The sequence below is a fragment of the Eurypyga helias genome, unplaced genomic scaffold, assembly GCF_000690775.1.
Source record: "Eurypyga helias isolate BGI_N326 unplaced genomic scaffold, ASM69077v1 scaffold15949, whole genome shotgun sequence".
NCBI lineage: Eukaryota > Metazoa > Chordata > Aves > Eurypygiformes > Eurypygidae > Eurypyga > Eurypyga helias.
The window spans coordinates 1,108-28,217 of NW_010272885.1; the positions used below are offsets into that span (position 1 = coordinate 1,108).

General features: G+C 44.0%; 1 protein-coding gene across 1 annotated transcript in view; it reads left to right on the forward strand.

The window, feature by feature from the left end:
* Window positions 1-205: 205 nt before the first annotated feature.
* Window positions 206-27,110, forward strand: part of NUP214 (nucleoporin 214kDa) — a gene marked incomplete at its 5' end in the record, with an annotated part of 39,569 nt that continues 12,664 nt past the window's right edge. Inside the window, 26 exons of the mRNA XM_010159295.1 lie at window positions 206-401; window positions 1,215-1,366; window positions 1,630-1,831; window positions 2,304-2,374; window positions 3,137-3,200; window positions 3,924-4,027; window positions 4,639-4,745; window positions 5,379-5,445; window positions 6,023-6,146; window positions 8,241-8,402; window positions 9,445-9,901; window positions 11,307-11,482; window positions 12,220-12,311; window positions 13,137-13,226; window positions 13,589-13,738; window positions 13,951-14,109; window positions 16,277-16,380; window positions 16,910-17,092; window positions 17,577-17,662; window positions 17,760-17,843; window positions 18,180-18,425; window positions 19,149-19,310; window positions 20,230-20,338; window positions 23,601-23,676; window positions 24,378-24,486; window positions 25,676-25,778. Of these exons, the coding sequence (XP_010157597.1) occupies window positions 206-401; window positions 1,215-1,366; window positions 1,630-1,831; window positions 2,304-2,374; window positions 3,137-3,200; window positions 3,924-4,027; window positions 4,639-4,745; window positions 5,379-5,445; window positions 6,023-6,146; window positions 8,241-8,402; window positions 9,445-9,901; window positions 11,307-11,482; window positions 12,220-12,311; window positions 13,137-13,226; window positions 13,589-13,738; window positions 13,951-14,109; window positions 16,277-16,380; window positions 16,910-17,092; window positions 17,577-17,662; window positions 17,760-17,843; window positions 18,180-18,425; window positions 19,149-19,310; window positions 20,230-20,338; window positions 23,601-23,676; window positions 24,378-24,486; window positions 25,676-25,778 (3,635 nt within the window). The remainder of the gene's footprint in view (window positions 402-1,214; window positions 1,367-1,629; window positions 1,832-2,303; window positions 2,375-3,136; window positions 3,201-3,923; window positions 4,028-4,638; window positions 4,746-5,378; window positions 5,446-6,022; window positions 6,147-8,240; window positions 8,403-9,444; window positions 9,902-11,306; window positions 11,483-12,219; window positions 12,312-13,136; window positions 13,227-13,588; window positions 13,739-13,950; window positions 14,110-16,276; window positions 16,381-16,909; window positions 17,093-17,576; window positions 17,663-17,759; window positions 17,844-18,179; window positions 18,426-19,148; window positions 19,311-20,229; window positions 20,339-23,600; window positions 23,677-24,377; window positions 24,487-25,675; window positions 25,779-27,110) is intronic.

A 27,110-nucleotide genomic window follows, 5' to 3' on the forward strand; every position in this document is an offset into this window, starting at 1 on the left:
AAAAATGCAGTGTGATCTCAGTCTTTCTTAGATGAAACATAAAATGTGATGGGAATGCCAGTGACAGTGTGGGTGTGGACTCTGCCTTGGCAGGTGTTTTGCAGCTCTTGTGGAGAATTTTCAACTTACTGTCTTAGAGGGACTGAAGTAAACTATTCCTCTTTGTCAGCATGTGTACAGCTACTTCTCAACTCTCTTACAACAGGATTTTCAGTTCAGAGCACTGAAGAAGGTCCGCATCTTTGATGCTCCGGATGATCTTCCCAAAGAGCGCTCCAGTCTCCTTGCAGTGTCTAACAAATACGGGCTTGTCTTTGCTGGTGGAGGAACCAGCTTACAGATCTTTCACACTAGAAATCTTCTCATGCAAAACCAACTGGGGGAAGATCCCAATAAAATTGGTAAGGCACGCGCACATCTCACGATCTTTGCAGAGATGGCTTTATATGGGTTTTTATGATATGGAGCTCTTAGCTTTTGATACAGTCCCTGCCATGCTCTTTTGTGTGTTTGAAATTACCACCTTTTCTTGTGTGAGAAGGCAGGAACAGTGTTTGCTGTACCTTTGGCTGAAATGCAGTACAGTTGTTGGGAACGTGTCACCAGGATGCTCTGTGCTGGCTCCTGTTCAAGCGTCCTTCAGGTTTGGTCACCTGTACTCAGTGCCATACAGTGAGGTTGACTTTCCCAAACTGAGACTGTGCCCCGTTCCTTGCAGCCACACAGCCTTGGTAGCCAGTCTCTGAGCTGTGAACCTGTGTGTGCATCAGGGATGTGTGTTAGTGGAGGGACAACAGTTCTCGTATGGAGTTATCCGCTCTGACTGAACAACTGTCCTGCAAGGGAGAAAGCAATCGCTGTTCCTACACCCAAGTGCAAAATAATGGGTTGTGTTCTCCTGTTGCCCTTAGTAACTGCACCACCCAGGGTATTCATGTGCATACATACGAAAACCCCCACATCTTCAACTTATATTTCTTCCAGGTTACGGAGGAAGGAAAGTGGAGTTTTCTTTCTTTTCTTGAGACTGTATTGCTAGTGATGAAGGGCTTTGCTGTCACTCCATTTTTCCACGTGTTAGCTTTGACAGCTGCTGTTAATAGGACTGGGGATTTTTGCATAAACTCATTCTGATGGTATTGTTTTCCAAGAACAGTTCTTGGTGTTTCAATTTGTGCCCTTCATTCTATCTTCCTTTCCTTTTGTGTTTGAAGTGGAGAATGTTCAGAGTACCTTAGTTCCCATGAAGTTTCCTGTGCAGCACCTGGCTCTAAGCTGTGATAATCTGACGCTGTCCGTCTGTATGATGTCCAGTGAGATCGGTTCCTTCATTGGCTTTTTTGATGTCCGCACATTCTTAAATCAGGTAAAGCATATGCAAAGTGGGGTTTTTTAATTGGTTGGTTTTTTTCAAGTTACAGCAGTAGGAGTGGCACACTTTGGGTGGGATTTTGTGGTTTTCTGTGGGAGGTGCCTTGTAAACTATGTAGTCAGTAAACTCAACATTTGCTGCTGCTTTTTGTCAGTCATTATTTATAGGAAGGTCAAAACCGCTTTGCGTTAAGACTTTGGGAGAACTCAGTTTTGTGCTCAGCTTCGACTGTCTCACGTATTTATCTTTCCTCAAAGGCAAAGCAGCAGAAACGTGCATTTGCTTATCACAAACTGGCCAAGGACTCAGGAAGTGCAGTGGTCAATGACCTGAAGTGGAACCCTGCTAGTCCCACCATGGTGGCCGTCTGTCTGTCCGATGGCAGCATCTCTGTCCTGCAGGTCACGGACTCTGTGAAAGTGTATGCCACGCTGCCTTCCTCTGTAGCTGTTACATCTGGTGAGTGGCAGCCCCCGATAGCCTACAGAACGTACGACACTGAAGGGTAGAGGTGGATTGATAGGTGTAAAGAGACAGGCTGTTTGTCTCGGGAGTATGTTACTTAAAAGAAATGCTTCACAAAAGGGAAGGATTTAAATTCCCTGAGAAATGTGTTGCAGTGTAACTGCTCCTTCCCTGTTGATTGGAGGGGCTGCATCTTGTGAATTAATCGAATGTGCCCATGTGTGGTTTGTGCTGTCTCAGGCTTGACTTGTTTCCAGGGAAGCATGGAAATAAAAGTCATCATCTGTTGGGTTTTGATCTGTGCAGTCTTGCTTTCTCTGTGACTGGATGACTTCTATTTGTTTAATTCACGTTCACGCTTTTTTTTTCCTGGGGAAAAAAATTGCACTTTTAATTATTGGCCTTTTTGTGGGACCTTGTAAGTCTCCAGGTCCTTAGTGCTAATGAAATTCTCTTTTTCATTTAGTGTGTTGGAGCCCGAAGGGAAAACAGCTGGCTGTAGGGAGGCAAAATGGCACTGTGGTGCAATATCTGCCTGTAAGTGTATTTGCTAATAAGGCCTTGCATCTGCTTGCTGGTTTGCAATGTGCTTTGTGTTCTTTGCATTGCAAGCTACAGAGTTTGGTCAGGTGGCATGTGAGAGTCATAGAATCATAGAATGGTTTGGGCTGGAAGGGACCTTAAAGATCATCTAGTTCCACCCCCCCTGCCATGGGCAGGGACACCTTGCACCAGACCAGGTTGCTCCAAGCCTCATCCAGCCTGGCCTTGGACACACTCCCAGGGATGGGGCATCCGCAGCTTCTCTGGGCAACCTGTCCCAGTGCTCCCCACCCTCTGCAGGAAGAATTTCTTCCTGATATCTAATCTAAACCTCCCAGCTTTCAATTTAACCCCCTTACCCCTTGTCCTGTCACTACAGGCCCTTGTAAAAAGTCCCCCCCAGCTTCCTTGTAGCCCCTTCAGGCACTGGAAGGCTGCAATAAGGTCTCCTCTGAGCCTCCTCTTCTCCAGGCTGAACAATCCCAATTCTCGCAGCCTTTCATCACGGGAGAGGTGCTCCAGCCCTCTGAGCCGTGGGAAGCTGCCCGAGTGCTTCAGCAATAGTAAAGTGTCTTAGACCAATGCTGGGTTTAGTTTAAGGTTGGCACCTGCTGCTCGAGTGTTGTGATTTCAGAGAGGCACATAAGTGTTAGAGTGGGTGAATTGCTCTAAACAGCTCCTGGGCTTTCTGCAAAAGCTGCCATTGGCTTTGTTTGGTGTCTTTTTCCTTGTACTTAAGGGTGGTTTTATTTGCAGAATCTGCAGGAGAAGAAAGTAATCCCTTGTCCTCCTTTTTATGACTCTGACAATCCTGTTAAAGGTACATCTTTTTAACTTGTTTATTCATTTAAAATATTTTTTGCTCATTCCTCCTCATGTTGTCTTTAGTTATGTAACCCGTGTAGTCTACAGCTGCTACAATTAGAGTGTGATTTATGGTCCCTGCATCCCCTCCCCCTGCCCCCCCCAATTATTTGGCAAAAAGAGTTACATGCTTTACCTCTGGGTTGCACAGAAAAATTACCAGTTGGCCAGAAAGTCCTTGTCTATTTCTAGAATATTTTGTGTATGAATTTGAAAGCTATTTTTGGCTTACTGATGTGATAGACAGCACTGGCACAACTAAATTTCCCTTTAGCATGAAGATTTCAGGATATAAATCCCATTGTTGTATTTCATGCGAGTTTCATCTCATCATTTTGAGTCTTCAATAACATGTCAAAGCAGTAAGTTTAGATAAGCAGCAACACTTCATGTGGATATGCCAAAACATCATCCATATTTGGAAACACTGGCATTGCTTGACAGTATCAAAGAAGTCCTTTTGGTTTGTGTTTAAAATTCCTCTGATCAAATAGTTTCCCCCCTAATAAGGTGGATGTTTTGCAGACAGATTGAGATTCTTTATCCTGGTAGTTTAGAAGTTGGTGACTCTCTGTTTATTTGTGTGTCACTTTACTGTTGTGTGCTGTGCACAGTTAATACACAAGGAGTATCATTCTGAAGCGTTTCAGGCTGAGGTATTTGTTTCCTTCTCTTTCAGTTTTGGATGTGCTGTGGATTGGCACGTACGTCTTCACTATTGTGTACGCAGCGGCTGATGGGACACTGGAAACGCCTCCAGAAGTGGTCATAGCCATATTGCCAGTAAGTGCCAGCAAGTCACAACTACAGAAATGTTGGTTGCTTGTTCTTGGCTTGTTTATTACAATGGCAAATTGCTTTTGTTACTCACATTGACACCATGTAGAATTTGAGTGTGGTGCTGCTGCGGTACATGGGTTTGGGTTGGGGGGGATTAAGTGAAGGCAGTAGTGTCCACCTGAAAACGAATTAGTAACCTGTTCTCTGCTGAGACCAAATCATGACACGAGATCGAATCATGACATGAAGACTTTTAGCCGCTGAAGTAAACATTTGGGAAGAAAACCGTACCTGATGTAGAGTCCTGATGTATTTTTTTGGTTTAGGTTAGGGAGATTCTTAGATCTAATGATAGGCTCTTATTTAGTATCAAGTTATTCATTGCTCGGGGTGCTGCGAGTTCTAAACTCCCTGGTAACCTCTTTATTGTCCCTTTATCTTTTGGAGGAGGGTTTTGGTTTGTTTGCTTTGTTCCTTGTTTTTCAAGTGGTCTCATGAAGCCTGTTCTCCCTTGAGGTATGTGGCCATTATTGGTGTACCCTAATGCAGTCATATTTATGGGAGATTACTTGATTTCTGTACTGGGAGGTAAGTTAGCAATGTTGGCCTTACAGAAAAAGGAAGAGAAGCGACCAGAGAAGTTTGTGAACTTCATGGAGCCTTGCTATGGGAGCTGCACGGAGAGACAGCATCACTACTTCCTCAACTATGTTGAGGAATGGTGAGTGACAGGAATCATGGCAAAGTATTTCCCTCGTTACGCCTGTCTGAGTGGTCAGCACGTCGCAGCGTGTTGTGTTCCTCCCTTCTGTGAACTATGTAATACCTGAGTATGACACAAATTAAATTGGTATTTTGAAAATGCTTTGGGGAAGTACCTTTAGTTTCTCCTGCATGCTTTATTTATCTCCATGCCAGCACACTCATTTGTCTGGTGAGAATATGTATTATTGTTTAAAACCTGTCATAACAACAGCCCTTGAGATTGTAAGTCATAGTGGGGTAAAGTATGACCTTTTGTCTTGCTTAATTGTGTATCTGTGTGAAAAAGCTGCTCCTGACTTTTCAACTACGTGACCGGGAGCCATCATTGTTTATGATGATATGGTGCCTGTCAAGTCATTGGTTGGCAGAGGGTTTCAGCCCCTGGTGACTAGTTTTCAAGAAAAAAGCATGTAAGGAAATTAAGGAGAAAAGTAAATGGCGTTTCCCTCATCTTGGGAGGAAAAGTCAGTTTCATGTTGTAACTGTATTCCTGGTTATGAATTTGTGTAGATGGTAAGGAATTGTGGAGCTGGGGATCTTGCTGTGAATTGTCATGTGAATTTTAACCTAATTGCGCCTGTGCTTACAGGGATCTAGTTCTGGCAGCTTCGGCAGCTTCCACAGAAGTCAGCATTCTTGCCAGGCAAGGGGATCAGGTAATACTTTTTTCCTGTTGCATTTGTGCATATATACCTCCTCTTTCTCAAAAATCTAAGCAAGTATATCCCATGTCAAGACCTGGAATACAGTGAGATATATGTATTTTTAAAAACCACCCCAAAACCAAACAAGAACCCTTTCTTTTTACGTCTGAGTTCTACAGAACCTTAAGGCAAACATAATTCTTAGATGAACCAGAGATCTGAGTGACACAGAAGAGAGAATAAACAAAAACACAATATGTTGTGAACCAAGTCCCAGAAGTCTGTTTTTCATGATTCAATTGGCACTCTCAAAATTCAGTCAAACTCACTGTAGTAGTGATACATGTGAGGTCATCAGTTGAAGTTAAGCATTAAAACTGTCTGACCTTAGCTGTGACGTGCAGTGGTGTGTGAGAAGTCACATATCTGTAAAGGACCCTCATACTTCTGACATTTGTTAATCTGTCAAATTTAAGTAGAAGGTCTCCAACTTTTTTTCAGTATTTCTTTCAACTGTAGTAGACTAGAGCTCGGAATAAGGCCGATCTCAGGAAAGCAGTGATCAAAATAATAATCTTACTTTTTGCAGAACTGGGAATCGTGGCTTTTGGAGGACTCCAGCAGAGCAGAACTTCCCGTGACGGATAAGAGCGATGACACTCTGCCTGTTGGCGTTGCTGTAGACTACACCAGCAACATGCCTATCCCCATCAGTAAGTCTTGTTAGTCTTTCTTGTGGAATAGTTCAATAATAGCCATACATGAGATGTTTTTGAGGGGCAGCCTGGTGCTCAGGGTTCTTGGAACACCGTTCTGAAAGGGAGACCAACACACATCCTGCCTTTGTATGTCAAGCCCACAGCACATGTGGGCTTACTCCTGTGTAAGGGTGCAGATGGCCAAGTGTTAAATACAGTTCTTCTCAAAGTTTTCATCGGGCTGGGATACTACACTAGGAGATGTGGCAAACACATCCCGAGTTAGGATGTGTTTCGCAGAACCAGGGTAATGGTGAGTTTAAAGCAGTCCTGTTCTATAACACCGGGGATTTCAGACTGCCTGTGAGATTTTCTTTATTCGTGTAGTTTATGTCGTTTTGTAGAACTGTTTGGTATGAAGTACCTTCCCACCGATCTAAAGGAAAAGCGCATTAGTTTCAAAGTCAGAAAAAGCAGAGATCACTGAGGTGAATGTGTAGGTTTTAGTTCTGCATTAAAGCAGGGCCTGTGCTGACTGAACCCTGCTGTGCTCTACGTCTAGCCAGTTGTATTATTGCTGTACCTCCTGTGCTGCCTGAAGGCTCTTCAAAGCACCTTGTCAGAGGCTGAAGCTGAGGATACATCTGAGCTACTGTGTTGTACCGTAGTGAATTCTGAAAACTCTGCCTTGAAACCCAGAGACAGATTGAAATAGCGATGCCTTTGGGCAGAGTGGAAGGTACTGCAGCCAGGAGTTCCTGAAGAGCACAGGAGGGTGCCGATTAGCTGAGAACTGGATGAAAACCTACAGGAGGGAATTGAGGTCAAACTTTGTACTTAAACGCAAAATTGAATTTGAAGCATTTTCTCTGTTAATCTATACAGTTGTTGGATTAAGGAATCTGTTGGCACAGTTTTTTTTAAACCCAAGTTGTGCTGCCTTAGAGTTTTAGAAAGGTTTTTTGGAGAAACGTTTTGCTAACACATTGTCTGTGTTCTCACAGTGCAGTCAGCTCAGTTTTGGCCACATGTTAATTGGCTTTGCAGTTTGCAGCAAGTTTGGACTGCAAAGAAACCTCGTTTCTCCTGGAGCTCATCCCCACGTGGGAACTGACCTTCCCTAGCATGCTTTTCCTGAAGAACCACTAGGTAGAGAAACACAGCCATCCAGTGTACTGCCTGACAAACATAGCACTGTGATTATAGCAGATTTTTCCTGCATCCTAGCTTTGTTGGTGGGTTTTTTTGTTGTTTAATTAAGCACAATTGACCCATTTGTGCTGGTTTTGGCTGGGATAGAGTTAATTTTTCTGCAGTAGCTTGTATGAGGCTGTGTTTTAGATTTGTGTTGAGAATGGTGTTGATAACACACTGATGTTTTTAGCTGTTGCCAAACAATCTTTAATATAAATGAAGGACTTTTTCAGTTTCTTATACTTGCCCTGTCCTCCCAGCTGCTTCTTCACAAGAAAATTATAACAATTTTTTTAGAAATAGAGGGAATTCTTTGGGGCTTTTAACTGTGCTGAAAATACTCGACCTGAAGCAGACTCTAGACTCAAAGCTGTGTCTGTGCAAAACGAGTATTTTATATCAGAGATTCAGATGGTCAGGATGTTTGTTTGATGTTGGCTTTCTTTAAAGTTAAAAAGCTTCCTATCTAGCAGTTCTCCTGCGGTCTTTATGCATATGAATATTAATGATGTGACAGCACCCAGTGGAATGTGGGGATTGCTAAAAGGCATAGAGGGTTGAAGGAGGGAGCAGCGTATAGGTAAAATAAAAAGACTGCTTCAAAATATGAAAAAGCTTGGCACAGGAATCCATGGTTGAAATTGGGCTTTGTCATTCAGGAGATGACACTTGATTGTCAAAATAACCCTTCATCTATGAATTTAAGAAACATCAAGTCAGGAATAGGAAGGAATAAAGAAGGAAAAAAAGAGAATTGAGCATTCACTGTGAAGCAAAGGAGCAAAGATGCAAGTGAAAGCAAGAAGGGAGAAACAAAGAAATACTGTTATAAGCATGTCACATCCACGTGCCGATGCCACTAGCAACAGAACAGCAAACTTTGGCTGCAGGACTTACATTTGCGGTTTCTGGCAGGTGATGAGAGGACCCTTCCTCCAGTTCCAGTCCTGATCCTGCTCTCTACGGATGGTGTGCTCTGCCCATTTTACATGATCAATCAAAACCCGGGAGTCAGATCGCTTATTGTGACCCCAGAGCCGTTACTCTTAGTGGGGGAGAGAGTTCCAAAATCAGGAGGTAAGTGCTCCAGCTTGCTAGGGAAACACTTACGATTGTGCATCTGTAAGTTTGCTAGTTGCACATGTATGTGATCACAGAAAATACATTATCTTTTTTCTTTATAATGATAATGGTGAACAGTTCTTGGGTGTTTTGTGCTCCCGGAACTGTTCTGGTTTTTGCTCATCAGCATGGAATTATCAAGTCCCGTTCATTATACGGGATCTCGAGTGTTTTGCAGACTCTGCACTTAGACTCTACTGTGCAGTCAACCCTTGGGGAACAGGGCCAAAGCAATTCTAGGAGGCCCTTTGCCCAGCTTTGGGCTGCGTGGCTGGAACTGCGGCAGGGGCTGTGGGCTGTATCTGGGGACAAGGATCAAGCACTGAGCAGACCCAGAGCATGGTCTGTGTCCTGCAGAGGTGGTGGTTTTCCCCTGTATGTTTTGCCACAGGAGGTGGTGGTACAAACTAAGGAGTTTGACTGCAGCAAAAGCTTATTTAAACAGTAGCTTTCTGCAGCACTGTGAAAATTGTTAGCAGGTAGAGAGTAATAGCTGAGTTATATATGTGTTGCTATGTGCAGTGTGAAGCAGCAGTTTCCTGTGCTGGGGTAGGCAGGTAAGCTCATTGTTATGCCATAATAATTGCAAACCCACCATTTTCTTCCCTAAGCCCAAATTTTGGTTCTCCTTCCCCGAACAGAATGCTGCTGTTTGGCAGCCTGCCTCTCTGCAGCACTGGCTGACTTGGGTGCCGACAGCCTCTTTTATTTGAGTTGACAGGAACCTCATCAAGATCAATGGAGAAAGGTGAAGCCTTTTCACAGGAAATCCCAGACCACATTAATCTAGACAGACTAGTATTGATCGTGGCTTGGACTTTGAGCAGTTCCTGTATCACTTAGTGGGTTTGGGGACTGAAAGCCTGGCTCTGTCATCTCTTCCTCGCTGTCCAGTGAGCGCTGAACTGTCCCCATCAAACAGCATTTGGCCTTGCAATCCCTTCTGCCATTAGTTGGTGCAGCCAAATGAGTCCCTTCCCCATTTGTCTTTCTGCAGGAAGTACTGCCGCAACTCCAACCACTCCTCCGACTTCTTTAAAGCCTGAGACAGGACCAGGGGTTGCTCCTCCTGTGCCCACCTCAAGTCAGGCTCCTGCAGCAGGGGGAGCAGCTGCTTTTTCCTTCCTGACTTCAGCTGTGAAGATGCCTGGCACTACAGGGAGCGATCTTCCACCTTACTCCTCCGCCCCCGATGCCTCCAAGCAAGCCCTGGCTCCCAGTCTGACTGGAGCAGCAACGTTCTCTTTCTCGTCTGCTTCTCCCAAGGCATCCGTGACTCCTGCTCCTTCCATAGGCACCACTACAGCTACTGCCACCTCCTTTTCGTTTGGATCCGTGAACTTTAAACCAGCTGCAGACAGCTCACCTGGGCCACCACTCTCCTCCACACCTGTTGCACAGAAGTCGTCTTTTGCCCCTTCAGCTGCTTCAGTCAAAGTGAACCTCAGTGAGAAGTAAATAGATACAGTAGTTAATGGCTGGATACTTGTTAAATTGCTCCAGGCCTGGACAATGTATGGTAGTTCTGAAGATGGTTTCTGGCTTTTTGCCCTGACAGTTGTTCCTTATGCTCCCAAGAAAGCACTAAGGAAATCTCTTTTTATCAAAGATGTAACCTCTTGGCCGTGAAAACCCTCAGTGCTTCCCATGCCGGAGGTTGTGTTCATGGGCAAAATATTCGAGAAGGGACAATGCCAAAAATTAGACTGATAATTGCCAAATTGCCAGAGACCTATCTTTTTTTTTTTAATGTCTTAGCTTCACAGGCATCACATAGTAATTCCGTGCTTTGCTCTGATGCAAATCAACATTAAAGACTCTTGGGGAACACTGGGATTTGAAATCCCTTATGTCTGGGACTGGTTTAGTGTGGTGGTGATAACCCAAGTTTCTTAAACCGTTAGTAGAAGGTTCCTTATCCCCAGCCTAAAGAGTAAGTTGCAGAGCTGAGAGGAAGCTGTATCCATAGCTGATGGCTTTCTTTTCCACTCCAGGAGAAGGTGCCAGACCTTTTGGTTTTTTTCTTAAGTGGATGTGTGGTCACTGAACACAGGATCTGAAATCTTCAAAGCTTGTTCCTACTAACTGAAAGAAAACTAATATTGATTAGAAACTAAGCAAAATGGATTTGAGGGATGAATGTTCTCAGATTTCGAACACCCACTCTTCCCTGCAGCTCCTGAGACTTGCTCTCTTATTTTAGAAAGAGTGGTTTAAAACACAGAGCAATGTTCAATTGGAGCTGCTTTCTGGAGAGAGTAATTTTCATGTAAATGCATCGTAAGAAATTTCTGATGGTTCAAATGATTATTTTTTAATTAGAAAATTCTTTACTGCACCAGCATCTGATGGTAGCTCTTAGGGCTTTTTGAATTTTATATTTTGTGTATAAAGCAAATGATACACTTGTGAATTGGCTGAGTATTTAAATTGGTTGCCTTGAGGAGCCAAGTTTGCAGATGAATGGAAATCCATTTTTTCGTGCGGAATTTCTGTTTGAGCCTCGCTGCAAGGACAACGCTGAGGGGCAGCTCAGGTTTGCTGTAGCTGGTGCTTTGGTGCAAAATGATGAGGTGCATTTTGAAACAGGCAGATTTTGCTGGCATTTATCTTTTGCTCGCTGGTTTGGTCTGTGGTAGCAGTCTTTGTGGTTCCACATACTCAGAAAGGATGAATTCCTGTCTGGGATGGCTCCTTCCCACTATCTCCAGAAGCTGCACTTGTAATTTTGTGGCTGGAACTTGAGTTGTTGCAGATCCCAGAGGATGCTAATTCATTAGAACTTAGTGCTTCATTTTGGATGGAGGGAAACAGCCACAACCAGTTCAGAGCTGAAAGATGTTCTGCTTTCTGTTGCAGGTTCACTGCTGTAGACACTTCTTCTCCCACTAGCAGTAGTGGTCAGTACATTTCCACAACATTTTCATTCTCGACGACTTCCAAAACTGATTCTGGAGGCACTTTGGGCCAGCCCACACCCCTCGCAGCCTCTGCTGCCACACCACTGAAGGCTTCAACCCCCGTGCCTGCCGCAGGTAGGAACCTGAGGCATAATAATGATAGAAACGATGTTCTAAAAGTTTCAGGACATAGTGAGCTTTATTTGGCTTCTTTCTTGGTTTTCCTGCTGCTTTTTACTGATGCAGTAGACCTCCTGGTGTGCACACGGTAATGATGTGATGGACTTAGTACTGGAACTGAGACGTTTTTCCATTTGTGCTTTTTGTTCCTCAGAGAGCCATACAGGAAATAAATATATTCAGCATCTTAAGTTCATCCAGAAGTTCTGGCGTTTTCAGGGCTCTGTAACACAGATCTGATTAGGAATGTTTCTGGGCAGTCACACAAATCAGTGCCTTATCTTGCATCTGGGGTGACTATTCAGATAAATTAGATAGCACTCACGTGTTAGCAGAATCATATTCCATCCCTCAAATGATCGTCTGAGTGGGGGTTTTGAGGTGGTACAGCCTATTCAGACTGGTCACAAAGAAGATAAATTAGATAGCACTCAAGGGTTAGCAGAATCATATTCCATCCCTCAAATGATCGTCTGGGGGTTTTGAGGTGGTACAGCCAGATATTGGAGAGTGACAGTTGAGAAGTCAGATGGGAGTAAAACCCCACCATGGAAGGTGTATGGGCTGCAGTGCAGGAACACCACTGTTACTTCTGGATTTGACAGTGGGGATTATGGTTCTGTCTGATCACAACCTGTTTTCTCAGGCTTTATGTAAGTTAATAAATTACTATTCCTCTTTTTAAATTCCAGTGGCACGTCCTGCTCAAAATATACCTTCAAGTTCTTTAGTACAGAAGACAGCCAAAATCACCCCTTTGGCAGCAAAGCCAAGCTCTACTCAGGTAACGGGAACTTGAGTGGTTTCTTTGGAGGTTGAGTGTTTTTACATGGCCCATGAATTGCTTAGAATTCATTAGACTGAACTACTATTCTTAGGTCAAAGAATTAGCTAGCTTTTGACATTAAAATAGTAGCAAATCTGTGGGACTCAAACCGTGTTCTGGTCAAGTCTTTTGAGAGCTGTGTTTGATGTAAGCTGTCCTGATCAGAGTTGTAGAAAGTAGTTCTTCCTGTTGTTATGGAGATGAGGGTTCACAGCTTTCCTGGCTAATAAGCAGTTAAGAGATGCCTTGACTCTGCACTAGGAGAAACACCAAGTTTGTTGGATATTAAAGCATTAATCACAGAATCAGAGACTGGTTTGGGTGGGAAGGGACCTTAAAGCCCACCCAGTCCCACCCCCTGCCATGGGCAGGGACACCTTCCACCAGACCAGGTTGCTCCAAGCCTCATCCAGCCTGGCCTCGGACACTCCCAGGGATGGGGCATCCACAGCTTCTCTGGGCAACCTGTCCCAGTGCTCCCCACCCTCTGCGGGAAGAATTTCTTCCTGATGTCCAATCTAAACCTCCCCTCTTTCAGTTTGAATACAGAGCAGCACACACATTTCCTTTGCTTTCATGAAGCTTTAGCCGTGTATCTCCAGCTAGTCCGCAGTTCTACTTCAGACATGCCCGTTCCACAGTAAACTACTCTTATGTCAATTTTTTTCCTGGTGTCTGAATGGCATTTCCAACAGCAGGCCTTTTTTGGTATTCTTTTTTGATATTGCAGCTCCCTGTTGCTGAGGATATATCCCTAATACTGATTTTGTTATTTTTTTCTAGGGCAAACCAGCAGTCCCTAGCACAGCTTTAGAGAAACAGACCCACCAGTGGAAGGATTCAGACCCTGTCATAGCAGGAATCAGAGAGGAGGTGAGATTTTTCAAGCAGTTTTCTTCATTTTAGAAGCTGTAAGACCCCTCTGTGTGTACACAGACACTTATTTGCAATTCACCTCTGTTCTGATGGTGTCTGTCTGTAGTTAAGGAGTTGCAATGGAATTTTTTCCCAGGATCATCAGCCTGGTTTGTAATTGCTGTTTGTGTCCTGTTCAGTCGCTGTGCTGGAAAACTTGAATCTTTCCTGTTGGTGTTCAACAAGAGTTTTCCTGCTTCGGCTGCAAAGCCACAGGTGTTCATGGTGTAGGAGAAGCATTATCCCAGAGCTGCAGCATTTGTTCCAGACCCTGCTGTGTTTCAGCGGCTGCGCTTTCTCCCTCCCGCTTCACTTTGTAGATTGCACATTTTCAAAAGGAGATGGAGGAGCTGAAGGCCAGGACTTCCAAAGCCTGTTTCCAAGTGGGTACTCCAGAGGAAATGAAGATGTTGCAATCTGAGTCAGATGATCTTCACACCTTCCTCTTGGAAATCAAAGAGACAACAGAGGTGAGCAATGACTGTTCCTCACCTGATGTTCCTATTTAACCTGCCAAAGCTGAGCTGATGCAGATGGAACGTCCGACTACGCCGCTTTAATGCGGGGGTGACGTTTGCATTTGTGCTGTCCAGCACACGTTTGCAGAAACCCCTGTGCTGAAGGTGGCAATGAAAAAATGTCACTTTGAACCTTGTCCCTTCTGTTCTATTTCTGTTTGCAGTCACTTCATGGAGATATTGGTATTTTGAAGACAACGTTGCTGGAAGGATTTGCAGGGGTAGAAGAGGCTAGAGAACAGAATGAACGGAATCATACCTTGGGGTATTTACACCTGCTCTATAAGAAACCTCTGGATCCCAAGAGTGAAGCACAGCTTCAGGTATGAAGCATGTCAGCCAACTTCTGATCAGTCTAGAGTCTAAAATAAAATAAAACTGAACTTGCATGTGCACGTGCCCAGCACTTTTGTTCTGCCCTAGGTATTTGCTGTTTCAACATAATGTGGCAAAAGTGTAGTGAGTTTTGTTTTTCCTGAATTTGTAAGACGTGGAAAATCTTCTCCTAAAGCTCCTCTGCCTTGTTGCCATTTGCAGTGATGCTTCAGACCTCCTGCTACTGAGATCCAAGTCTGTTCCAAGCTTAGAATGTGACGCTTGGCATCCTGTTCCTTCTCAGCCTGTAGTGTTTGCTCAGGGATTTCAGTTAAAAGAATACTATTTCTTTTCAACGCTTTGTAGAAGCGCTCTTGGAATTATTTTTATCTTCGGCAAGTGCCTTATGGAACAATTTGATGATTTATTATGACTTATGGAATTGTGTGGTTAATTTCATGGATGGCAGAGCATAAAACTAAATGATATTCTGAAAGCTGGGGCACAAAGGAAGATAACCAGCAGTACATAAAGAGGCTTTCAAAGGCACAAAAAACCCAGGAATGAAGCACTCTTTTGTTACAGCCCTGATGATGAGAGGGCTATTTAACCCTAAGCAAAATAGAGTGAATGTGCCCTACAAATGATACTTGGTCTTTTCTCCACTGCTAAGTTCCCCTCAAGAAGTTTGACTAGCAGGCATAATTCGCTGTTGTCTTTGTTGCAGCAGTTATGGGGAGCACTCACACAGATAGTTGCTAGAAATCAGCTGACCTGGAGTAATTTCTTTTAGGTCTGATCTCTAATCTTCACCTGGATTCTGTAGATTGACTCACAGTCTTAATTGTATGCCTCCTGTGATGTCCAGTGTGGCTCTGCGACACCTCAGGCTTATGCTTGTGTCTTCAGAGAGGTGATAATCTTGAAATATTTGTTACCCTGTTGTAGAGAGAGGATCATGGGGAAAGAGAATAACAGTGGGAGACAAGTGGAAGTGGATTGGGATGTAAGGAAAGAGCTTTCAGGTCAATTTTCTGAAAGTACAAGAAAGACAGCTCTAGTCTGACTCTTAAATTTTGTTCAGTCTAGATCATCCCCATTCTTCTGGGTGAGAAAAGCTTATTTAGTCAACTTTGTATTAGCGTTCAATGAAGTTTTAAAGATCCTGAGGCTCCTCCTATGTCCAGCCAATTTCCTGTCCAGAGAGATGCTGCTATATCATGCTCGCAGCTGCTGGAGAGAGGAAACCTGTGCTTGAGTGTGTACCACTCAGCCCACAGCAGTACTGCCTTTGGTTTCAGGTTCGGTGTGCTGCATTAGAATTTCATGCTCTAGCTTGAACACAGTTGCAGTGTGGGGTTCTTTTTCCCAAGGTGTGTTACTTGGCTACTTCATCCCTGTATTTAAGTGAGCAGCATTCTGTTGAGATGAGCTGACACCAGCTGCAGTTTCCACTTCTGTTTTACGCGATCAGAGTTCAGGACATGTTTGTGCCGTGACAGGCTGGAGGGGTGACAGTAGTGAGACTGAGTGTTGGTTTTGTGTAGGGAGCAGGGCTTGTAGCCAGAGGCCTCTGGCTTAGTTGTGCCCGTTGTGCAACTTTGTGGTCGTGGATAAGTCGCTTTACCCTTTCCCTGTGCTTTTTTTTTTTTCCTTTCCTGCCTATAAAAATCAAGTTAATTCCTTGCCTTAACATGGGAATTATGAGCATTTGTGAGTGCTTTCATGAATCATAGTCTGTGAATGCTGGCATCCTAGAGCCATGTGAATGGCCTCTGAAGCTTTGATCACCTATAATTGCTAGGAGTTTCAGCGTGGTAAAATAGGAGCAAACGACTCATGTTCTGGAAATGAGATTTGAAATAAAACTTACTTTGTATAATGCCTTATAAAACCCTTTTTGTAAAGACCTGGCGGTGTTTTGCAAACATTATGGAAAGTATTATTTCTAGTTGAGAGCTGGTACAAAACATCTAAGCCCTGTAGGTACCCCATTGATTGATAAGTAGATTTTCACTCTGTTGGGTTCTGTTACGCTGAACAAAACTTTCCAGGCAGAAATACGGGAGAGTGCTGCATGGCTTGGACTGAATGAGCTCAAAAGGTCGTCACCTTCTTCAGCTGAAACTGAGGTTTCTGAAGTGAATTAAAAACCAACTTTATTTTGCATGGCAGGAAATCAGACGCTTGCACCAGTACGTGAAGTTTGCTGTTCAGGATGTGAATGATGTTCTGGATTTGGAGTGGGATCGGCACCTGGAACAGAAGAGAAAGCAGAAGTAAGTAACTGAAAAGGGAACAACTGTAAGGAACATGTCAGCGAATCAGGCTTTAACCTCTCATCAGCAGAAAAGCCTTTTTCCGTTTAACAGTATAACCTTTTTCAAAGAGCTTTAGAAATAAAGCTTGACAAAGGCACCAAATGGGAGCTGTGGGTTTGGACTGTTTGGCTTCACACGTGTTCCAAGCTTGCTGCTGTGTGTGTGTGTACAGTGTAAAAAGTGCTTATGGAAGAACCTGTCAAGCTTTGTAGAAACCAAATGCATCCATTGGTGGTACCTAATGAAACCTTTCTAATAAATAAAACGTCTTGAAGTAAACAAGGCAAATGAATAAACTTGCAGCATATCAAAAGGAGAAATGTGCATTTGAGCCAAACTGAACTGCTTTGGTGTTCAGACCAAACTGTGTTTGACCTTGTGGGGTTTAATTAGCTAGAACTACTAAACTGCTGTGTGTATGCATGCCTGCTTGTTGCCAGGTATGTAGAGTGGTCCTTATCCCTGTCTCTTGATCTGATGTCTTAAGGCGTCTGATAGTTCCTGAGCGAGAGACTTTGTTTAACACCCTGGCTAATAACCGGGAAATAATCAGTCAGCAGAGGAAGAGACTAAATCAGCTCATGAACAGTCTGCAGCAGCTCCGCCTGTATAATCAGACATCTCAGTGGAGTGTTCCCAGTGATCCATCTTCTCTTAGCAGTGCTCAAAGGTACGTGAAACACCACTTCCTGAGTGGTGTTGACATTCCTCTCTTCCCCTGAGCAATGTGGCAGTGGTGCATCCTCCAAAGAATGGTGTTTTATGGATGTGGTATGGGAGGACAGGATGTCCTAAAAATGATACTAAACTGTGCCCAGGTAATACCGAAGCTCGTGGCTTATGTTCTGACACAGTGTTTGAGGGGAAATTTCTGATACGCGTAAGAGTTGTGTTTTTTGTAGTGAACGGGATAGTAGGGCCTCCAGGCTGAGGTACGGCTGGTTTTCTGCCTGAATTCAGGGGAAGAAGTGAATGGCTCTTAGAATTTCCAAAATAATTAAGCTACATATATTTAAATAGCACAGTATCTAAAGGAGCCAACTGTTCTTCCAGATAAGCCAGTGGTTCTAGAGGTTCCTTCGGCCCCTTCTTGTTCTGATTTGGTTGGTTTCTTTCTGCTGATCATGGTTTTTCATGGCTCTGCCTTGTCTCAGTTTTGACAGTGACCTTGAAAGCCTGCGCAATGCCTTGATGAAAACTACCTTGGAATCACATGCCAAACCTCTGCCTAAAGTACCTGGTAATTTATCCTTCTTCCTGGCTTTCACACCATAATTGTGAATTACCATTTTTTACTTGCAGTTCATGAACTAATTGAAGTGTTTTTGGTTTTCCAGCTAAATTATCCCATGTGAAGCAGGCACAGTTGAGGAATTTTCTAGCTAAGAGGAAAACTCCACCAGTTAGGTCTACAGCTCCAGGTAAACCTTTAGTTACCACAGAAGTCTGAAATGCTTTCCAGGAGTGTGACTTACCTGCTGTGGGAATCAGCCCTGCAGTTAGCTTTTGGCTTCTCACTCCTCAATCCCTCCATCTCATTACCTGTTCCCCCATCTGCCGTCACTAAGAATTTCCTTCAGTTACCATCTTGTTGAAGGCTGCCTTCTGTGGCAGTTGTGAATTCAAATCCTATCAATGCAGGATTAAAACAAGCCAGTACAAGAGTGTCCTAAACCAGGGTGTCTCTTTATTGGGTGTCAGGCTGGATGGTTCCCTCAACTTACTACACAAACATGATTTTGTTTCTGATATTACAGCAACCTTGTCCCGCTCTGCCTTCCTGTCCACAAGATATTATGAAGATTTGGATGAAGTCAGTTCAACATCCTCAGTTTCCCAGTCGCTGGAGAATGATGATTCACAGGCAGTGGACCAGGAAGAAGAGGCTGCTCCAGTCCAAGTCCTTCGTCACGCTCCTGTGGTCCGAACTCCCTCTGTCCAGCCTGGTTTGATGGCTCAGTCTCCATCCTTTGGGAAACAGCACCTCTCCATGGCTACTTTGCGTGAGTTGGTTTTGCAGTCTCTCTCCTATTCTGCATATGATCTCGGTGTCTTTAACCACTGTGCCTATTGCCAGTGCTTCAGGTCCTGGAGAAAGGAGATTACAGCATGCAGATTTCCGTTGCCAAGTTTCCAGAAGCAGTTTGCAAGGTGGCATTGTAACCTTGAGCTAAAAGTGCTAAAGTACCTTGACTCCTTGACTGTGTTTTTCTGATAGCCTGGTTCTTTCAGACAGTACCGACCATAGGTAGTACTGTCTTCGTAATTTGTTGTAAGTGTATGCCATTATTTCTCCAAATAATGCCCACAGAGCAGCAGTATGAAGTACTCCTGCATTTGGTTGGTGTGGCTGAGGTTAGGAGTTCTGAGCCCAGTGAGTCACACTAAGAACTATATTTGCATGCGCTCGGTTTTCACTGTGTGAGAGGTTTCTTTAATCTCTCTAGCCGGAGAGAAAAACAAGGCGTCAGCAGAAGTGTCTGTAGCAGCAAACTGAAAGTCATCTAATGCATTGAAATGACAGCTATTAAGACTTACTTGCTAAATTCATTGGGATATACAGACACTGCCAGGGACAGATTGTGTTGATTGTTTAAAAGGCCTGCACATCAGTCTTGTCAGAAGGAAGCTGTGTACTTGGAGCTGTAGTTCAGCAAACGCTTTCAAGTCGCCCTCGTTTGTAGAGACACAGCGAGCTGTAATGTTTTTGTTCATTTGTTTTTTAGTGCCTACGTCCTCAAACAGAATCATACCGCAAGGGGCGGACAGTACAATGCTTGCGACAAAGACTGTGAAACACGGGGCCCCTGCTCCCACTGTCACTGTTCCAGCACCACAAGCAGCTGCTGCCGCAGCTCTGCGGAGGCAGATGGCTAACCAGTCCCCAGGTAACAGGATAGCTAATTGCCCAAGTGACTTCTGAGCAGTTGGATGTGGCTTTCACAGGGATTTTGTGCTCTCAGAGGAGATTATCAACCAAAATGTGATCTAGATCTGTTTGTTGCACCTCTGAGCTACCTATTGTTTCTTGGTGGTCTTTCTTCCTGTAACCTACTAGTACAAAATGCTGTAGAAGCTCCCACCTCGGGTTTCTTTATGACCCTCTTCATCTGTGCAGTGGCAGAATTGTCCATGACTTGTGGCATGGTAATTGATCTGTGTGCAAGAAACGGTTGGAGAGCTGAGAAAGGATGTCACTGGCCTGTATCAATAACTCTTCATTATTAGCTATGCAATTAGAGATCTAAACTGTAAAACCATTTTCATATTGAAAAGTTTAAAGGTGAACTGTTAAGCCGTAGATCTGTTTGTAAGGTTTTGAGTGGACAGGACAGGGCATCCCCAGTTTAAGCTTTTCTTGTTTGGTTTTAGCCGTTTCTCTGTGCTTCCCCACTGTTGCAGAGTCAGTGCAGAAAAGAAACAAAATTCAGTCACTGGTGGAGGAATTGGATTAGTTTATTCTCCTTGAGCGTAGAAAGCGGACTGCTGACGTGAATCCTGGCAGAGGCTGGGGTGTAACTAGGCAGGTCAATTCTCTTTGCCTAAGATGTTACGATGTAGGTGAAGGAAAGTTTGTAAGAGTAATTGGATTGGTCCACTGGCAAGGAAAAACATGCTGGCTCCATAGAAAGCTGTATGCTTCTTTGGAGTCCTTTTTAAGGCTGAGGTATCAAATTTTGGGCCAGATGAACCATGTACCTTCTAGAAACATGCATGGATTTCTTCTGGAGTTACTTATAGACACCATATCGAATAAAATGCATAATATGGAGATCATCTTCAACAGGTTTTTTTTTTTCCTTAAAGCTGTAAGCACCTCCTTGACTGAATCAACTCTGAAGAACGTTCCTCAGGTGGTGAATGTGCGAGAGCTCAAGACTGGTGCATTGAGTCCGGCGGTCTCCGCGGTAATAGGGTGAGTGGGTGCTCCCCGTCTTTCTGGTACCCTTCCACAGCACCTGCAATAGAGCACGTCTGCCGGTGGGGAGCAGTAGTAGTATTTTACATAGGCCTTGCATAGCCAGGCTAAGGTGGATGCATTTAGAGAAGAGCCTTGGGTTTGTGGAATGAAAGGAAGAAGTATTTTCTATCCAGGTCATTCAAGGATTTGCTAATGGCTTGTCCTGAACAAACACTGAGACCAGTATTAACCTCCTTCTCCATTAGGCTGTGAAATGCATTTTAGTGCATCATCTCCTTTTAGGATCCAGTAGTTTCACTGCTGATATGTACTTTGAACCTGGTACCTCTCCAGGCACTGCTTCTGTTCTGCCTCTTTCTGTGAGGGGAGTGCACCCCTCTGTTGATGAGTGTAGTCTGTGGCCTTAAGCTGCCCAGATGTTGTTCCTTCTACTTTATCCATTATGGAGAAAACCTCTGGTATTAAGCCTCTTCTGTCTATACCTAGATTCACCCCCTGAGGGAGGGAAAACCGTGCTCTGGCTCTTCTGGAAATCTACCTCAAATTTTCTGACATCTGAGTTTTGACTGAAGGGTTGGGTGTCAGTAGGGGCTGAGCACTTTGGAAAAATAGAGAGCTGCAGGGCTGTCGTCCTCATGAGTAATTATGAATGTTGTCTTCTAATATTTATCATTGAATTTGTTCAAGTTAGCTGTAACTCTGGCTTTTCTACTCTCTGCCTCCTACAGACAACAGCCAGCTCAGCTCATTCCAGAGATTTCTGTCTTATGACAGAGCCTGGGGATCAGCCCAGAACTAGTCCTTTTCCCTGTCGTCATAACGACCTTGAAGCTCTCTTTGCTTGGAGTTCCTGACATTGCTTAAGACCAAGATAGCGCCTGGCTGTTTCTGGGCTGGGAGGCAGGGGCCTTACTAAAAAGAGCAAAGCTGGGGTTACTGCGTTTCTGTTAAGGTGCAAAGGCATTGAAAGCAGGATAAACTCACCACATACCTGTTTGTAAGTCCACATGGAGTTGCAAATGCTTTAACCATATAATTGTGGGCTGTATGTGCAGCTCCTGGAACGATTTCTGTTGTTACATCATTTCTGGGTTTCATCTGTCTGTGTATGCTCTTCATTGTCAAAGGAAAAAGGGGAAATTACTTTGATGCAGCTTTTCAAAAAGGGAACAGAGTCTTACAGTGGTGGTACTTGGCTGCTGACCTTGCAATTTACTTCATGGTTTCTTCTGCATTTTAATTGGGAAACCACTTGGGACATTTTTACTCTAATTTCCTCCCCCCCCCTCCCCCTTAAAGTGATAAACTGAGAGGAGGAAGGGCAGCGCTACATCTTTTCAAAGTAAAATTTCCAAACAACTCTGCTTGGGAAATTTTGCTAAAACCAGTGTCATGACCAGGAAGAGTTCTCCACCCCGTCTTTCATCGAAACTGTGATGAAAGAAGTAGAGTAGTGGCTGTACACAGACAAAAGCATGAGTGAGCGATACGTGAGATAGGTCTTTAACCACAGTTCAAACGAAACCCAATCTTATTTTCAAGTGGTTTTGGACTGGCAGTATTGATCGATCTCCCTAATTTATAGAACACCAGCTAGCTTGCTATCTTGAAGGCTTTTATAGTCTTACTTTATAGCTGGCCTCATAAAAGTGTGCTCTCTACACATTCTACCCAAATGAACCGTGCCTGCCAGTCAGATTCAGCACAAAATAAAGAGCATTCACCCAGCAAAGTTAATTCATCAGTTTTGTGCTACTTCAGACATCCTGGCTCTCTTTTGCTGCCACAGCACACTCTTCGAAAAAAAAAGCAGGAATGATTTTTCAGTTGTTATCTGTTGTCCAGTGGCCTGTGGCTGGGTGTGGTGGTGGTCCCACTCTAGTTACTTACATAGAGTTTTCAGTGAAAAACTCCCTCTTTCCACAACTGAAGTCAAACCCAGCATTTTTATAGCCTTGTCGGAGAAGATGTGGGTCAAGTGATCTTGAGATTTCTGGGGAAGAGGTCTCACCCTATCATAAATTTCACAGACCTTCCATTGTTGTCTTCTGTTTTCAGAGACTCTTTCCAGTGCTGATCTGAAGTTTTCCTTGTTTGCTTTACTTTTGCTCTGGGCAGAGGGCAAATCCGGGCCATGCAATGTAGAGAGCACTCATTGCTGGAAAGAAGAACTTTCTAGTAACACAGAGCTCTTCAGGGCACAAAACCCTATCCAAGACAAAGTGGCTATGCAAAATTACTGCCTCATGCCTGTGTCCCCTTCCTGTGGAATACAGGAGGAAATTCCTATGCGTTAGCCTGTAGCTGACCAAACGGTAAATGCAGTTTGGGAGTCCTCGTGCTTTAGAGATACAATTTTTAATGCTCAGATTCACTTACTGTCTGGGATTTGCAGCCTCAGCCCTTTCTATAGTAGGGAGATTGCTTATTGCCTTCGGAAACAGATGGAAAGAGCCTACTGGAGTAAGGGAAAGCTGGCCTCTGCCACCAAGAGAATGCAATCGGTGTTGAATTTAAGCTTCCAAAAGCTTCTGGTATTGACCATTTAAGCTGTTGAACCTGGTGAGCCGCAGACTTGAGGAGATGCTAAAGCTGGGTGGCTGTTCCCAAGTTAAAGTGACGACCCATGGCATGTAGGTAGGATGCTTCAGCCCAGAAGAAGCTGCCGTTCTGCAGCAGTTGTCAGTGGGCTCTGACATACGATTTATTTCATTATCAGGGTTCCGAAACCTGTAATGTAGAATAAAGGTCAGTTGTATCACAGTTCTTGCCACAACTTCATTAACGTTTATACTGTACTTCAAAGACATGGAGCGCTTCTCCCCACCGCCACCCCCAGCTTTGTCTCCTTGCTCAGCGTTGAAGAGTCGCATGTACTTGTCTGGGCTTCACACTATAAAGGAAGCTGCTTACATTTGTTATCCACTAGGCATAAAATTGTAATCCCCTTACCTGCTGATTTTTCGTCAACTCCCTGTAAAGTAGAAAGGCCTCACTCTCTTCAGAGACAAGATTGTGTGAAGAAGCCTTGATCGTTTAAGTCTAGAGCTTTAAACACATTTGCAGACTTCCTTTGTTAAATGTGGCTGATTCATTTAAGAGGTTTATTCCCTAATCAGATTTGTTCGTTTGGAGTTGCGTATGGAATCTTTAATAGTGGTGGTGGTTGAAGACTTCTGGAAGCTCTGCTTTGAGGGGCGAGGACGTCCTCTGTTAGACTAGTCATTCATTTAACCTTTTAATTTTTCTTTTTAAGATCATCTGTACCTCAGTCTGCAGCTCAGGCAGTCCACCAAGTTTTGGCAACTGTTGCTACAAATCAAGCTAAACAGGTACCTTGATATAGAACCCTTTCCCTGTGGAATACTGTGTGTGGGAACGCTCGGCATGGTTTGGGGATTTAATTGTTGGTGAACAGGTCATCTAAAAATCTCTCTTTGCAGCTTGCCCTGCATTCTAGGCAAATCATTTATTTATCTGTGACCTCGACAGTGTGATGCCAGGCATATCTTTGTTATGTCTTGCATTTCTCTTTTGATGACTTGCAGCTTTCTAGTGGCCACAGCCTTGCAGCAGTAAGGGTTGCAGCTAACAACAATGGAAACTGTATTAAGTAGATGTACCTAAATTTCATGCAAAATTAAAAGTGCTAGGCAATCAAGTGAGAGAGTAGTTTACCTATCCTGTTATTCTACTGAAAACATTTGTTATAGGTCAACAAGCTGCTGGGTTTTATATCCACAAGTCACAAAACCATGCAGCAGTCTTTGTGCCCTGGGGTCATGGAGCTGTTGCCCATGGAGGCTTGCTAGCCTCTGCAAGAGACTTGTTGAAGAAGTTGAGTACTGACCCTGTATTTAACTGTCCCGACATAATGGGTGCCCCAGAGTGAACAGCACTTCCAGGTGTTTTGGCCACCTTGCTCTGGTTTGTTCTTAAGTCATTGCATGATGCTCAGAATACCGGACCAAGCTCAGAAGGACCTTTGTTAATGGACAGACTGCGCTGACTCGAAGTGGTGTTGTGTTTTTAGACACCTCTAACAAGCTCGCTTAAGGGACAGACTCCACCTTCTTCTGTGTGTGCACCCTGTCCTGTGGCACCTACAGCCAGTCCAGCATCATCTGGCAGCAAAACCTCAGGTAAGTTGTCTCTCGTGGAGGCCGGGATGTCTCCCGCTTCCTGGCAGGGTGTGCAATCCAGAGAATGAAGACACTGAGGGGAAAAAGCTTTGCCTCTCCTCAGAGGTTGCTGTGCCAGTCTCGAGGGAGAGAATCGGGAAGACGAAGTTACAGAAGAGCAGCAGAGTGCTTTTGTATACAGCCCTGTGTTTTGTCTCTGTACCTCCATCTGGAATCCAATGATACGTTTCCTTGTTCAGGGTGAACTCGGAATGTATAACCCTGGTTGAGGAAAAACTGAAAGCACATCTACCAAAGGTTACAGCGTTCTGACAGCAAATCAAAAGCAGCTGTCTTTGCTGTCTTGTTTTAAACCAGCATGGTTTTCATGTCTAAAAAACATTTTAAACACACTGGTTTGATTTTTGAACATGCAGCACCCTAGGAGTATCTGATCTAGATGGAGATGAACTGCTGCAGGTGCTGCGTCTGCTGAGCACTGAGCTGTATGAGCAAAGCCAGTTCAGGTACTGTGATCAGTCGCGCACAATTCAGGAGTTCCTAAGGAAAGGAATGCTTAGTTTACATCAGTCAGTGCAAACGGGGACGAGGAAACACTTAGGGAAGGAAGGAATTGATTTGTACTGTGTATTAGATGATAATGCTTGTGTTTGGACGTGGTTTTATAAACCTCTTGCATAAATGTCTGAAATCCATCTCTGTTGCTCTTCTGCCTTTAATCCGTGGATGTAGGTTGCCTCTTAGCCAGGGGTAAGAAGCAGTAAAAATAGCTAGGAATCATATTTGACTTGGCAAACGCTTCTTAAATTTTGGTTTATTGAAAATGTCAGCTCCTGAATTTGATAGTTTCCTTTTTATTTGAAATGTGTTTTGATAAGTTGATGAGAGATCTTACCAAGGACTTCTTGATTTCATTTTTACTGTCAGGATGATGACACCTATCTTTGCTCTAATCTGATATATGCTGTTGCCTTAAATCTTGGAAATAATTCTTGTGTTCTCGGATGTTATAGCAGTAGCAGGAATATTTCTGTGTAGAAACACCAGACCTGGTATAAGTGGCAAAAAAGCTTTGTTTCCAGTCGATAAAATTGCGGACCCTGTGTGCAAACCATACCTCCCTTTCCTGATGGTTGGGTGACAGGGTGCTTTCTGCTTCTTTAGTAATGCTTGTTCTTGTAACTAACAGGACAAGGGACAGTGAAAACAGTCACAGCCATGACTTCTCCTGCGATGACATCAGTACAAACAACGGCACAGCTGAACACGACATTCTCGTTTTCTTCCCTGGGGTCTGTATGAACGTTCAGATTTCTCTGTAGTTGATGTGAAATGCGAATATTGGCTGTTACGCAAGTGTTAACCTACGAGCTGCGTAATACTGTGAAGTGGCACTTGCAAATGTTAGATTGGGAGGGCAGGGGTGGTGCCAGAGGTCTCGGAAGGCTTTCTTGTTTGTGGAGGCCTACCTGAGTGAGGTCTGAAGGTCTGAGAGAATTTGACACAGTATCTTGTTGCTCTGAGATTTTTTCAATCTGTAACTAATCAAAAGTAAGTAATGGCTGGCTTTCTTCTTGGGTTTATCTATAGTGGACTATTGAACTAGTCATACGCTGTGTGTCCTGGTATTTTTCAACCTCAGATGAGGATTCGAGATCAGAGCGATGTGACTGTGGTTAAAGCACCGACTCCTGGCCTGATGCCCTGGGTTCACTGTCTCTGAGCACACATCACCGCTTCTCATAGTCAGAGAAGAACGTTTATGTTGGGGTTAAGAGGAGAAAAAGGCAGACCACAGCTCATCTTAAACGTCGTTCTTTATTCAGTGAACAAAGAGCAGTAGCAGAAGAATCATCCCTAGCAGGTTGGGCAGGGGCACGTGAGAATGAACTTTGGCTTTACAGCTGTGGGATAAGAGGTTGGATACTGGAAGCTTCTGCTCCCAGAGAAGAAGAAAGAACATGAACATGGTCATGTTAGCACTTGTCACCTCAGAAGGTGTATTCCAGAGAGTGATGCCAGCTTTTCTAACCTGGGCATCCCTATATGGGTTTCAGATGCTGGCAGGGGTCTGAGAGACGGAAGTGCTGCAATTCCCAATTAGAGCTTGAAATTTGTGCTGATGGTCAAACGTACTGAATTACTTTTTTTTTTTTTTTTTAGTAGAACAGAACAAATTCCATTTTTTGGCTTGAAAAGTAGTCTGCTCATGACAGTGACTTGGGAGTCCCTGTGCCTTCTGGTGACTCCTGTTACGTAACAGTAACACAAAGCAAGGCGCACGTTAGGAACATAAAGTTATTCTGAAATCTCTTATGGAGTGTTTTTTTAGCGATGACAGAAATGTTTCTTTGATCATATCTCATATTCGGGGGAGAGGGACGACTCCCTAGAAATGGTTGTTTGAAATTCTGCATGTTTAGCTATCTGATACTCCAGTGAATTTCTCTTCACAAGGGGGTAACATGAAGTGTTTCAGAGCACACATACTTGCAAATGGCTGGTGCCTTTCAGTCTTAACCATTTCTCTGCAAGTTTGTCAAGTGGATGTTACTCAAGTGCCTTGCTGTGCTCTTCAGAGGGCTAAAATCGTGCTTTTGAGAGATGGAAATTCAGATTCAAAA